Source organism: Podarcis vaucheri (genome assembly GCF_965113315.1).
Source record: "Podarcis vaucheri genome assembly, chromosome: 5".
NCBI classification, from domain to species: Eukaryota; Metazoa; Chordata; class Lepidosauria; order Squamata; family Lacertidae; genus Podarcis; species Podarcis vaucheri.
This window is the reverse complement of record NC_138763.1, coordinates 1202594-1215551: the sequence shown is the minus strand read 5'-3', so window position 1 is coordinate 1215551 and position 12958 is coordinate 1202594. Positions and strand designations below refer to the sequence as shown.

At 49.3% G+C, this 12958-nt stretch overlaps 1 protein-coding gene across 4 annotated transcripts in view; it reads right to left on the bottom strand.

The window, feature by feature from the left end:
* Positions 1–223: 223 nt before the first annotated feature.
* LOC309533026 (putative cation-transporting ATPase 13A5) overlaps positions 224–12958 on the bottom strand; it is a 56005-nt gene continuing 43270 nt past the window's right edge. For all 4 annotated transcript variants that reach the window (XM_082223921.1, XM_082223922.1, XM_082223924.1 and 1 more), the window contains 12 exons: positions 12558–12718; positions 12292–12411; positions 11085–11164; positions 10617–10659; positions 10326–10435; positions 9111–9207; positions 7978–8050; positions 7327–7501; positions 5763–5950; positions 3790–3878; positions 3476–3556; positions 224–783 (listed from right to left, as the gene is read on the bottom strand). In XM_082223921.1, the coding sequence (XP_082080047.1) occupies positions 583–783; positions 3476–3556; positions 3790–3878; positions 5763–5950; positions 7327–7501; positions 7978–8050; positions 9111–9207; positions 10326–10435; positions 10617–10659; positions 11085–11164; positions 12292–12411; positions 12558–12718 (1418 nt within the window). In that variant the 3' untranslated portion in view covers positions 224–582. The remainder of the gene's footprint in view (positions 784–3475; positions 3557–3789; positions 3879–5762; positions 5951–7326; positions 7502–7977; positions 8051–9110; positions 9208–10325; positions 10436–10616; positions 10660–11084; positions 11165–12291; positions 12412–12557; positions 12719–12958) is intronic.

Genomic DNA, 12958 nt, shown 5'->3' with positions numbered 1-12958 from the left:
TGTCGCTGCGATTCCTGCTGTCCAGGGGTTGGACTAGATGACCCTTGGGGTCCCTTCCAACCCGACAACTCAATGACGTTCATCTTAATGCCCGTGAAGTCTTCCCTCTCCTCCCCAAACCCCCCAAACCTTGTCCTGCCCTCCATATACACACAGATGCACCAACTCTGCGGCACATTTTTGCAAGCAGCAGAAGTCCAAATAAATGGCTGGCAACAATCACAAAAGAAAAAAAACCCACTTTATTCTCTTTTGGAAAGCAAAAATACAGAGTTGTCTTTGTTTTCCACATGGCGGACGGTGTTCCTTCATGTGTCCCTTCCACTGGAGCAGCCTGGATCCCTGTGGAAGAGGCTGGGATCCCTTGCGTGGGCACAGGGATCAAGGCCTAGATTTCCCCACTCAGGCAGAGCCAACAGCAAAATGCCCCCCTGGCAAACCTCCTTGAGCTGGATGAGCAAAGGCAGGCTCCGTCAGAGGGGCTTCCTAGGAGCACGATCTCCCGTGGGTTCCCATCAGTCTCTCTGCACACAATAAGTCCCTTTTGGCCAGTCCTCCTGGGCCAGCCTGCGGCCTCCCCAGCTAGTTCTCTCCCGCCTCGTCATAGACGGGGTTGACGTAAGCGCCACTCTTGGGCTCTTCTGCAAAGTCCTTCTGGCTGGTGGGCGGCCACTTTGCGTCCTCCTGCAGCTGCCGCTGCAGCTTCCGGTACTGGCTGGAGGAGCGGAAGCGGAAGAGGGCCTTGATCAGAAGCCAGAGCTGGTGGTTCTGCAGGATGCCGTCCTACAAATAATAATAATAATAATAATAATAATAATAATAATAATAATAATAATAATAATTTATTTATACCTCACCCATCTGGCTGAGTTTCCCCAGCCACACTGGGTGGCTTCCAATCGAGTGTTAAAAACAATACAGTATTAAATATAAAAAACTTCCCTAAACAGGGCTGCCTTCAGATGTCTTTTAAAGATAAGACAGGTGCTTATTTCCTTCACATCTTAAGGGAGGGCATTCCACAGGGCGGGCGCCACTACCGAGAAGAACATGGGAGCATGAGAAAGGGGCCCATCCATTCTTAAAAAAAACCAGAAGCATTTTTACTTGGTATTATACAGGTGAAACTCGGAAAATCAGAATATCTAATTCTAATGCTGACTTCATTTTCCAGCAGGACTTTGGCACCTGCCCACACTGCCAAAAATACCAAAACCTGGTTCAATGCCCATGGGATTACTGCGCTTGATTGGCCACGCCGCATTGAGGCAGTAATTGATGCAAAAGGGGCCTAAACCAAGTACTGAGTACATATGCATGCTTCTACTTCTCAGAGGTCCAATATTGCTCTATTTGCAGTCCTTGCTTTGCTGATTTCATTTAATAGTCTAATTTTCTGAGATTGTTAATTTGGGGTTTTCATCAGCCATACGCCATGATCATCACAACTATAACAAATAAAGGCTTGACATATCTCGCTTTGCATGTCATGAGTCTATCTCATATATTAGTTTCACTTTTTAAGTTGAATTAGTGAAATATATGAACTTTTCCACAATATTCTAATTTTGCGAGTTTCACCGGTAGGCCAAGATATTAATAGACAAGATGTCAAACTGTTCTTATATGCAACAACAGTGGCAAGAGTATTATTAGCCCAGAAATGGAAGCAAGAAGAAATTCCGACAAAAGAAGAATGGCAGACGAAATTAATGGACTACGCAGAATTGGGCAACATGACAGGAAGGATTCGAAACTTGCCGGACCAGAGATTTACAGAAGATTGGAAGAAGTATATGAATTATTTGAAGAGCAACTGTAATCTACAAATTACGCTAGTAGGACTACAAGAAGTTTTGTAAGGAGAAATATACAAAGTGTTACGAAGTAGAAAAAGACAGAGATATTGGTGATGAGTTTGAAATGTAATAGGGAAAATAAGAAATTCATACTAAGAGATTAGACTGGAAAATTTTCAGGCAGGACTGATGGAAGTCCAAAAAATTGAAGAAGATGTAAAAGTATGTTTAATCACTGTTGAAAATGACATGTTAAAAAACTAATAAAAATTTATATATATAAAAGAGAAAGGGGCCCGTCCAGTCCAGCATCCTGTTCTCACTGTGGCTGACCAAATGCCCCTGAGCGAAACCCACACGCAGGATCCGAGCGCAAGAGCATCTGTCAAGCCTCCTGGCCTTCCAAAGCAGAGCTGCCTCTGATCCCAAAAGCATCTGGGGGAAAGTTGCCGCTTTGGGAATTCAGTGGCTAGTTTAATCACTGGGGCAAGATGGTTTAAGGCTATTGCACCGATCCGGGCCCGACTGCTTTTGACCTCTAAAGCCTGAAATGGCTCAGGACCACAATATTCCCCACGTGAAGCGACCCGGATCCTAAGGTCATCTTTTGAGGCCTGTTGTCGTGTGCCTGCTCCGCAAGAGGGGTGGCCCCATGAGAACAGGGTCTTTTCTGTGGTGGCTCCCCACTTGTGGAATGCTCTCCCCAGGGAAGTTCAGCTGGCACCTCCATTACACATGTTTAGGCACCAGGCGAAAAGGGTCCTCTTCAACCAGGCATTGGGATGAACAACATGCTATGCCCTTTAAAATGTGTTTGGGGTAGGGGGGTTATTGGGGTCATTATTAGGATTAGGATTTTGTGTCTTCATTTTGTATTTGTTATGTTGTAAACCGCCCTGTGATTTTCAGATGAAGGGCAGTATATCAGTTTAATTTTTTTATTGCATTTTTTCAGATAGAAATAAACAGCACAGAAGAAATCAACAAGAAAAGAGAAAATAGAGGGGGGAAAAAAAACAGACCATTTCCAAATCTTTTTTCAATCCACCAATGGACTTCCCCACATCTCCCGCACAGTGCATTCTCAACAATAAATTTAACAGCAAATTATAACCTTATTTCGTGTGTTTCTTTTGTAACTTCAAATACATTTTAGATTTAAATTACTTATTATCCAAATTACTCATCCTTTTTTTAAAAAAAACAAACAAAACCTTTAAATCTTGGTTCTTTCATAATTCTTATCTAATTTCATATATATTCCACTCTCGTTGCTGGGGCTAACCTTCCGAGTATATCAGTTTAATTAATCATCATCATCATCTGTTGGTGAGCAGGAGGAGGATGCTGAGCCCGAGGGACTGTTTTCCCGACCCTCTTTAACCCCCAAATCCCCTCCACATCCCCTGAACCACCACCAGCAGGTTCCCACAACCCCTGGGAGTAGGTAGCGCTCTGCTGGAAGGGAAAAACTCTGAGCCAGTTCCTGGGGAAATGAAAAGCTGTAGCTCAGAGGCTGAGCGTTGGCCTTGCAAGCAGAAACTCTCAGGTTCAATCCCCGCTGGGACCGAGAGACCCCTGCCTGAAACCGTGGACAGCTGCTGCCAGTCCGTGTAGACAGCGTTGGACTAGATGGGCCAGCCGCCAGACTCCTGAAATCACGCTCGCCTGCTCACCTCCACGAAGAACGAGACGGAGAAGGCCACCAGCAGCATCAGCAGCACATACACCCTCCAGATGGTTGGGGTGCAGAGAAACTGTGAGGAAAGAGGTTGCAAGCTGGTTAGGCTTCCGCTGCGCCTTCAGGTCAGCCTGCCTGGCACCTGCCCCCTCCTTCCACACCCCACACCCTGGAGCCCGGCCCAGGGCTCTGCGTTTTGCCCCAAGCGGAGAGCATGGTGCTCCAATCTGGTGCCAGCTGCCCATATCCTCCTGCTGGGGGGAGCCCCCACCCTCCCTTGGAGTCTCCCGCTGGGCACTTCCGACTCACCTCCATTCCTCTGTAGACGGGGTCCAGGTCAGCGAAGAAAAGGAAAAGGGAAACTCCGAGCTGGATGCACAGCAGGCCAGAGAAGATATCTGGGAATCAAGGAGAGGAAGAGCCCCCAGTGAAGCCCAGGAATCGGGGGGCCTCTAGGGTCAGGAAGAGCAATGGGAGATGGGAGGCAACAACAGTATCTGAAGGAGTGTCTCCACATCCATTGTTCAGCCCGGACACTGAGGTCCAGCATTGAGGGCTTTCTGGTGGTTCCCTCCCTGAGAGAAGTGAGGCTACAGGGAACCAGGCAGAGGGCCTTCTCGGTGGTGGCGCCCGCCCTGCGGAACGCCCTCCCATCAGATGTCAAGGAAAGAAACAACTCTCTGACTTTTAGAAGACATCTGAAGGCAGCTGATCAGCTTAATGACTGATGTTTTACAATAATAATAATAATTTATTATTTATACCCCGCCCATCTGGCTGAGTTTCCCCAGCCACTCTGGGCGGCTCCCAATCAATGTTAAAAACAGTACAGCGTTACATATTAAAAACTTCCCTGAACAGGGCTGCCTTAAGATGTCTTCGGAATGTCAGGTAATTATTTATCTCTTTGACATCTGATGGGAGGGCGTTCCACAGGGCGGGCGCCACCATCGAGAAGGCCCTCTGGTTCCCTGTAGCCTCACTTCTCGCAATGAGGGAACCGCCAGAAGGCCCTCGGCACTGGATCTCAGTGTCCGGGCTGAACGATGGGGGTGGAGACACTCCAGGTATACAGGACCAAGGCCGTTTAGGGCTTTAAAGGTCAGCACCAACACTTTGAGTCGTGCTCGGAAACGTACTGGGAGCCAATGCAGATCTCTCAGAACCGGTGTTATGTGGTCCCGGCGGCCACTCCCAGTCACCAGTCTACCTGCCGCATTCTGGATTAATTGCAGTTTCCGGGTCACCTTCAAAGGTAGCCCCACGTAGAGCGCGTTGCGGTAGTCCAAGCAGGAGATAACTAGAGCATGCACCACTCTGGCGAGACAGTTCGCGGGCAGGTAGGGTCTTAGCCTGCGTACCAGGTGGAGCTGGTAGACAGCTGCCCTGGACACAGAGTTAAACTGCACCTCCATGGACAGCTGTGAGTCCAAAATGACTCCCAGGCTGCGCACCTGGTCCTTCAGGGGCACAGTTACCCCATTCAAGACCAGGGAATCCCCCACACTAACCCGCTCCCTGTCCCCCAAAAACAGTACTTCTGTCTTGTCAGGATTCAACCTCAATCACTGGTTCTGTATTTTAATATTTGGCTGGAAGCCGCCCAGAGTGGCTGGGGAAGCCCAGCCAGATGGACGGAGTATAAATAATAAATTATTGTTATTGTTATTGTTATTGTTATTGTTATAACCAAGCAGGTTCCCATGTGTCCCTGGACCTCAGGAAGGGCGACTGGTCACTGGGGCTGCTCCTGCTGCCACCACAATGGGCTCCTTCCTTCCTTCCTTCCTTCCTTCCTTCCTTCCTTCCTTCCTTCCTTCCTTCCTTCCACTTTTGCCTGGCCCATATTTTGATCACATCCTGCACTGATTAATTCCCCTGAGTCCAAGAACTGAACCCGTTGAATCATTGGACCTAGTCTGGTGCACAGAAAATCTGAGCAGAAATCTTGCTCCCCTGAGCTTCAATTCAACAGGTAAGATCTGATTTTCACAAGGTCCAGCCATGGAAAAACAAGAAAAGCTCTCGGACTCGGGGAAAATAATTGGTACACAATGCAGTCAAAATATGGGTCAAGTGACAATGTTGATGAGCCCTCCCTCCCTCCCTCCCTCCCTTCCTTCCTTCCTTCCTCCCTTCCCTCCCTTCCTTCCTGCCCACAACCAGACCCCTGGCAAGGCTGGTTCTGGGGTCTCTGCTGGGCTGGGTGGGGCAGAAGTCATCATGAACCGAAAAGGCAGAAAAGGGCGTGAGGGTCCGCTGCCCCCTCCCCATTAACTCACAGTTGGTGTAGATGGGCTTCCGGAAGGGTTTCCCCTTGGAGAAGACAAAGGCTGCGATGATGCAGTTGACGGTGACCAGTGGCCAGAGGGTGGTGTCCTCATAGCTCAGGACGGAGTGCTCCGGGGCTGTGGCGTTGCTGGCCGTCCCGTTGCCCAGGGACACAGGGTGGTCTGCAGTAGGGCACCCCCTGGAAGGAAGACACACACACCCCACCCCTGGTCAGATGCAGGTCAGAATGAAGAGGCAGAGCAGATGCTGGCCAAGTTAACTCTTCATTCAAGGAAATGGCAGGCAACTCGGCCTAGTGGTCTCAGCAACCCTTCCTAGCAGGTCTTGGCCCCATGCAGCCATTGCCAGGCTGAAGGTCCCTGCCTTCCACCTAAGGCTCCTCCTCTCCCAGGTGTTTCCCAAGCCGCCTCAAACTGCACCTGAGCACCTCTGGTCTCTGTACTGCTTCCCTCCTTATTCTGGGAGAACAGGGGAAGGGGAGCTTGTGGGAATGTTCAGGGTGGCAAGAGAGGATATATTGTTAATTAATACCCTTCCTAACCTGCGCTAGCAAGATCCTTTACTTAGCAGAGTTCCATTCCCCTTTTTACATGCACAGCAGATAGCTGGTTGCAGGCTCGTGTGAGCCTCTCACTATTATACAATTCAGTCTGTCTCAGATTGAATTGTATGTTCCTGGTAACTTCCCTTGAACCCCTCTTAAAAGAATAAAGATGCCACAATCTTATTCAAAGATGATGAAAGAAGTTTGCTTACATCAGTTCAAAGTTGGATTCCTGAAGGCAAACTTATTTACATATATGTGGATCTACCCCATATGGGGGAATAATCCCAGTCCTTCTGCTTGCTGAGAGCTAGCAGAGCAGTCCTAGCTAGAAGCTGGTCAAACAAAGATGGGAGTCAAAAGGAGAGAGGTGATTCGTCCTTTTGTTACCTGGACAGGTTTGCTGAAGCCCACCTTTAGTCACATGCAAAGCAAGGATGCTCCAGCCAGGAGGAACAGGAAGTTTCAACTGGCTGGACCCAACATTCCCCTGCATGTCTTCTCTAGCATTAGAATGAACGTTGTACTTGACTGCCTCTCATGGATCACATATCCCAGCCTCTCTGGATTCTGCAGCAGCCTCTTGAACCCACTCCTCTGCTCTAGCCTCAGAGTCTGAACTGTCCCCTGTCACAGGTTCTTCCTGCTCACTAAACCCTGTTGCCCCTTCAGCACCCAGCACCACCTCCCAATTCTTTCTTTTAAGGAGACACTTTGCAGCTCAAAAGGATGAGGCATCTAAGCTCCCCACAAACAGATCAGAAGGAAGGCTCTACCGAGAGAGGATCTCGTATGACTTCCCCGTGAGCAAATTGGGGGTATTCTCCATGAGCAGAGCAAGCCTGGGTGAGCTTCAAATTTGCCCCCACCCTCCCACTGCTGCCTCTGGGAATAAGGGGAGCCTCTACCCTTAGACACCAGCAAGAGGGAAATGGCAGCCCCTGGCCTCCCACCCCAGCCCACCTCTAAGCCTCTCCCTGGGAGGTGCGCTCTTTGGATGGGGGCCTCACCTGTGGCTGCGCAGGACAGAGTACCAGGGCTGCTGCTTCACATACAGGAAGGCGAAGACCTGGACGGTGAGGGTGAAGAGGACGTTGAGGATGATGGAGAGCAGGAGCGGCGGGGAGAGGAGCCGCCCGGGGGGTCGGTAGGGGGCCAGCTTGGGGTAGGCGTGGGTCAGGCTCACTGTGGGGAGGAAGAGACGGCATGGAGAAAGCGAAGAGTTTAGAAAGGTTGCCCTTCCCTTTATTGGCCGAGGGAGCCGGCGTACAGCTTCCGGGTCATGTGGCCAGCATGACTAAGCCGCTTCTGGTGAACCAGAGCAGCCCACGGAAACGCCGTTTACCTTCCCACCGGAGTGGTACCTATTTATCTACTTGCACTTGGACGTGCTTTCAAACTACTAGGTGGGCAGGAGCAGGGATGGAGCAACGGGAGCTCACCCTGTTGCGGGGATTTGAACCACCAACCTTCTGATCGGCAAGCCCAAGAGGCTCAGTGGTTTAACCCACAGCGCCACCCGTGTCCCTTGCTCATTCAGGTTGGGGTAAGTCAAATTCAGGCTCCCTTCAGCTCAAGAGGGAATTGGCGGGTTTCACATCTGACTCTGCACTTTCCTTGTAGCAGCTGCCCCAAACCCCATAACACAGTGATCTGCTTACTTGTTAGGCACACGACTAGGGTGATGCCGACATCTTGAAGGAGGTACTGGATATTCCCAAAGATCTGTATTTGCTAAAAGTGGGGCAGAGAGAGAGAGAGAGAGAATGAGTTCACGGAGGGCTCCCAGTCCTGCCGCTTGTGGACAGATTGCCACCCAGATGGTTACTTCGGATTGTTACGGAATTAACTCAGACCGAGTGGGAGAGTCTAGGGGGCTTTGCAACGGCACCCGAAGATGTCTTGCTGGGCCTGGATTCGCACACAGGTCCACGCTCCATTGCGGCAGAATCACCTCCCTGCCTTACAGGATCCCAGGCAACAAACCCATTGCTCCTTTAGGTGGAGGCTTTTTATAAAGACGGGAACCACTGTGGATCAAGGATCTGGCTGTGACCTGGGGAGAGACCAGGGTTCCAAATCCCTCACTCAGAAATGCAGCTCGCTGTGGGTGAGGAGGAGAAGATAGAAACCACCTTGAGCTCCTTGGAGGGAATGTAATTAATAGTATTAGTATATTAATTAATTACAGTAATAAAAATAAGGAAAGAAAGGACTCTCTTCAACTGAAGCCATTGTCTACCTTCAAGTTAGAACTACAGTTTAGGGGCACATGCCGTCAGTCACCCACCATCTGGCCTTTGGATGAAGCTACTGTTAGAATTCCTGCTCCGTGATTGCAGTCGTGGGATTGTTGTCTATCACATGACGGTGTATGTTTTGACTCCACAGACTGGGAAGTGACGGAGACAGGATGTTTGCGTTCCTGTGTTCCGTGAAGGGGGACTATTGTCCTTTGTTCTTTCTCTCTCTGCTGTCTGATGCTAGAGAGAGAGGGAGCCATGTTGCAGTGCTTCATGTGTGTTTATATGTAAATAAAGTAGAATAGCCAATATGCTGAGTTGCTGAGGTCTGTCACGCAAACTGCGAAGACTCTGCGGATCCCTAAGTGTGCCGGTGTCTGTTGGCATGGGTCACTGTGATGTTCGGGCTGAAGAAAGCTTTTGAAGCTCCCAAACGATCGACCAGGAGGGAGGGAACATGCCAGTCAGGCATGTGTCTCTGCCAGGGTCCTACTCAAGTGTAGGACGAGCTCCTGACATCTACACCCATCAATGTTTACATATGTACGTACCCAATACAGCAGAGCAGTGCCAATGAACTGGCCCATCCCATACAGGGTCAGGTATTTAATCACCGAGAAGGAGGCCACGAGGGCCGCACGACCTTCCCTGGGGAAGAGAAAGAGGCAGCTCAAGTGCAGAAGGACAACTCGGGGCCTGAAAGACACGGCAAGCGGCTAGGCTTGCCAGGGCAAGTGCCAGGAGTGTGCCAGTCCCAGTGGGTACCTGTTACAACATGGCGGCCAGGGCAGCAGTGCCAGCAGCAGCAGGACAGAAGGAAGCGTTATAAGAATTTTAAGGTCTCAAATACAGAATAAAAATTCATAAATGCACACATATCTAAACATATGAACCATGTGTCTGAAACAGTATGGGAGAGCAATCCTTAAGCCATTTGGATTCTTCCAATGACCTCAAATACCGTATTTTTCGTTCAATAAGATACACCCAACCATAAGACGCACCTAGTTTTCAGAGGAGGAAAACAAGAAACAAGAAAGCAACGCAAAGCCCCTTGAGCGAAGAGGCAGGAGCGCTCCCGCTGCACTCAAGAGGCTTCGCGTTGCTTTCGCTGAAGCCAGAAGAGCAAGAGGGATTGGTGTGCACCTCTGGCTTCTGGGATAGCTGCGCAGCCTGCATTTGCTCCGTAAGAAGCACACACATTTCCCCTTACTTTTTAGGAGGGAAAAAGTGTGTCTTATAGAGCGAAAAATATGGTATTTCTCTGCAGTAAAGGAGGCAAATGGGGAAAGCCATCCCATTGCCTTTTCGCTTACAAATCCTGTCTTAAGGGCGTATTTGTGTATGAATAGGGTGAGCCTGTGGCCAGGATTCAGGAAACTAAAATATTGACCATCACAACAGAATGGCCAGGCTGCCCAGGTAAAGCAATCAGTGACCATTATCAGGAGTTCTGTGGTAGACCGTTTCCTTCTGTGATGTATGGATGATGTTTTTTTTTTGGGGGGGGGGTCTTGGGCTACAAGGTGGGCAATTTCAAAAGTCTATATAAGGGCTTGCACACCATTGTTCTGGGTTCCTCCTGCGTGGGGTGAGTGGGGACCGTTGTTATTATTATTATTATTATTATTATTATTATTATTATTATTATTACAACAGGAGGAAGGAGGCAGCGGAGGAAAGCGACACTGGGTCCCACAAGGCGCCTCCGGAGAGGTTTGGCGTGGCGGGAACAAAGCCACGGAAGCGAAGGAGGCAAAACCCACCTGATCAGTTCCGGCACACACTCGATGTGCGGGATTTGGGAGGTGAAGGGAGACGCGACTGAAGCCTCTTGCTCCGAGAGGGAGATCCCGGCGTGAGCCATCTTCAAGGCCTGAAAGAGCAGCAGCATCAGCCATCGCCCCCATTCAATCTCAGATGGAATCAAGAGAATTGTAGGAACAGGAATCGCCTTTTGGTTTCCACTTAGGACCCGCCACATCCTTTATTATTATTATTATTATTATTATTATTATTATTATTATTATTATCGTTTAACAAATCTAATTACCTACCCCGCAGTCGTTGGCTCCGTCGCCACACATTCCCACGTAGTAGCTAGGAGACAGGAGGGAACATCATATGAAAGTTCAGGTTTTTGTTTTGTGTTTTTTTAAAAAAAGATGTTAAAAATCCCATTCACAAAACGACCAGAAGCCTTCTTATTAGGGATAATGTCAACTGAAATAAAAAAGAAGTAATATCTCTCTTTATGTATGCAACATCCGCAGCCAGAATTTTTATTGCAACGTATTGGAAAAATGAAACTATACCTACAAAATCTGAATGGCAAGTTAAACTATGAGAATATCTGCGAATGGCAAAAATGACAGGGAGGGTATGAGGGTATTCGATGCAAAAGGTAAATCAAGAATGGATTATGTTCAAGGAATATCTTAAACATTACTGTGACGGCAAAAAGGTCCTTCTCCCTCTCCCCTGAGCTCTTCTCCCAGAATCACGATGGCAAACAAGGAACCTACTCTAGCTTCTGAAATTCTTCCACAAGGCTGGACTTCTGCGCTGGAGACATCCTGGCAAACACTGTTGCGTTCAGAAGAATCTGTGGATATATATAAAAAAAACACCCACCAAATAAACACAGAATTATAGAATTGTAGAGTTTGAAGGGACTCTAAGCCTCATCTAGTGGCGTCTCCTTCATTGAATGTTTTATCTGGTTGGATCTGTGGGATATGAAACACAAGAGCAGTCAAGGAAAACATTCCTAGAGTGAACATGTTTACACATGGGGAGGAATGTTTGTCCAGCCAGCAGGTCAACTTCCTGTTTCCTCCTCTGCATGTGACTAGAGGTGGGCGTGGCCTCACCTGCACAGGTAACGACAAAAGCACAGGGCAGGGCAGCCATCTCTCTCTCTTTGACTACATGCATTGAAGAAGCAACATCTGCTTAGCCAAAGATGCTCTCTGGGCCTCCAGCCAAGAGAGGACAAAGGGACTGTCTCCTTATGAGATAGCCTAGAAAATTAACATACACCTGGAAACTAAGTCTGCCTTCTGGAATCCGATTGTGAACAGAATGTGAGTGAGTAAACTCTTTTCATACTTTTATAGAAGACTGTGTTGTGTCTTATCTTTTATGAGGGAATAAGGGGAAATACCAAAACAGTTATTACAGAGGCTTTAGCGAGCCTGAGCTAGCGCATCCGCTGTGAGTGTAAAAAGGGGAATGTTACTCTGCTAAATTGTGAACTTGTTAACACAAGTTGGAAAGGCTATAACCCAACAATATATCCTCTCCTGCATCCCTGAACATTCCCACAGGATGGCCATCTATCTGGGATTCTTTAGCACTGCAGAGGGCTGGACTAGATGGCGCTGAGGGGATCCCTCCTGTTCGGAAGGCTACGATTCTATGAAACAGTGTCCTGGAGGAGTCCAGGGAGGCCGTGCAGAGGAGTCAATGACGCAGGAGAAATCTGGGAGCGCCAAAGAACATTTGCGCCGTGGACGGTCCAGTACAAGCCCACCCTGAAAGCGCAGGACATTTATTGCTTCACAAGACACACACCTGGAGGCCCCTTCCGCCCAAAGAAAGCCCCGCATTGCAGGCTGGTTCCAAGAAAGCGCCCTTAAGGATGCGTCCTGGTCTCAATGGGGGGCCCATTCCTCATTCCCTCCCTGCCACCAGCCCTAGGGACCACCCACCGCCTTCCCCTCAGCGTACCTTGGGCAGGAGGCTGCCGAAGTGTTTCATGAGGACGTGATAGGTGTCCCCGTTCAAGGCGAAGTGGAAGTCGCTCTCTTTCCTGCTAGCGTTAGAGATGTCAATGGAGATGTCGGGAGTCTGGAAGTCAGGAATTACGCCCCGGTGACTTATTTCAGAATTTGCGCAATTGGAAGCATCTCAGCCAAACGGGGTCAGAAGCTTGGGGGCACATCCATTCCACCCAGATTGAAGCTATGCAAAGAGCTCTGGAGCTTCTGCCTTACCATGCTTTCGTCTGAATTGAACACCTCCTCTAGCAGCTGCCAGGTAACGGATGCCCGGCTGGAGCCCTCGGCCTCCCTGGCTTCTACCAGGATCACTCTGGTGCCAAAGGAGAACATCCCACAGTTCCTGGCGACTGTGATGGCTGTCTGAAGATTGTCGCCTGGAAGCGAGGGGAAGGAAGAAAGCCTGTGGGGCTGTTTGTGGGGCTCATTTGCCTCCCCCTGGGCCCCCAAAAGCATGCCTGCCCTTCTGCACACCCAAAGGGGCTTCGGGCTTCTGTGTATTGAAAAGGAGCAATCCTCTCTGTGATGGCCTGGGATTCGGACTCGGAGGCTGAACCTGAGGAATCCCAGCCTGCCCAGGAGTCCCCGCCTCCAGAACCAGCTGAGCCGGGGCTGGG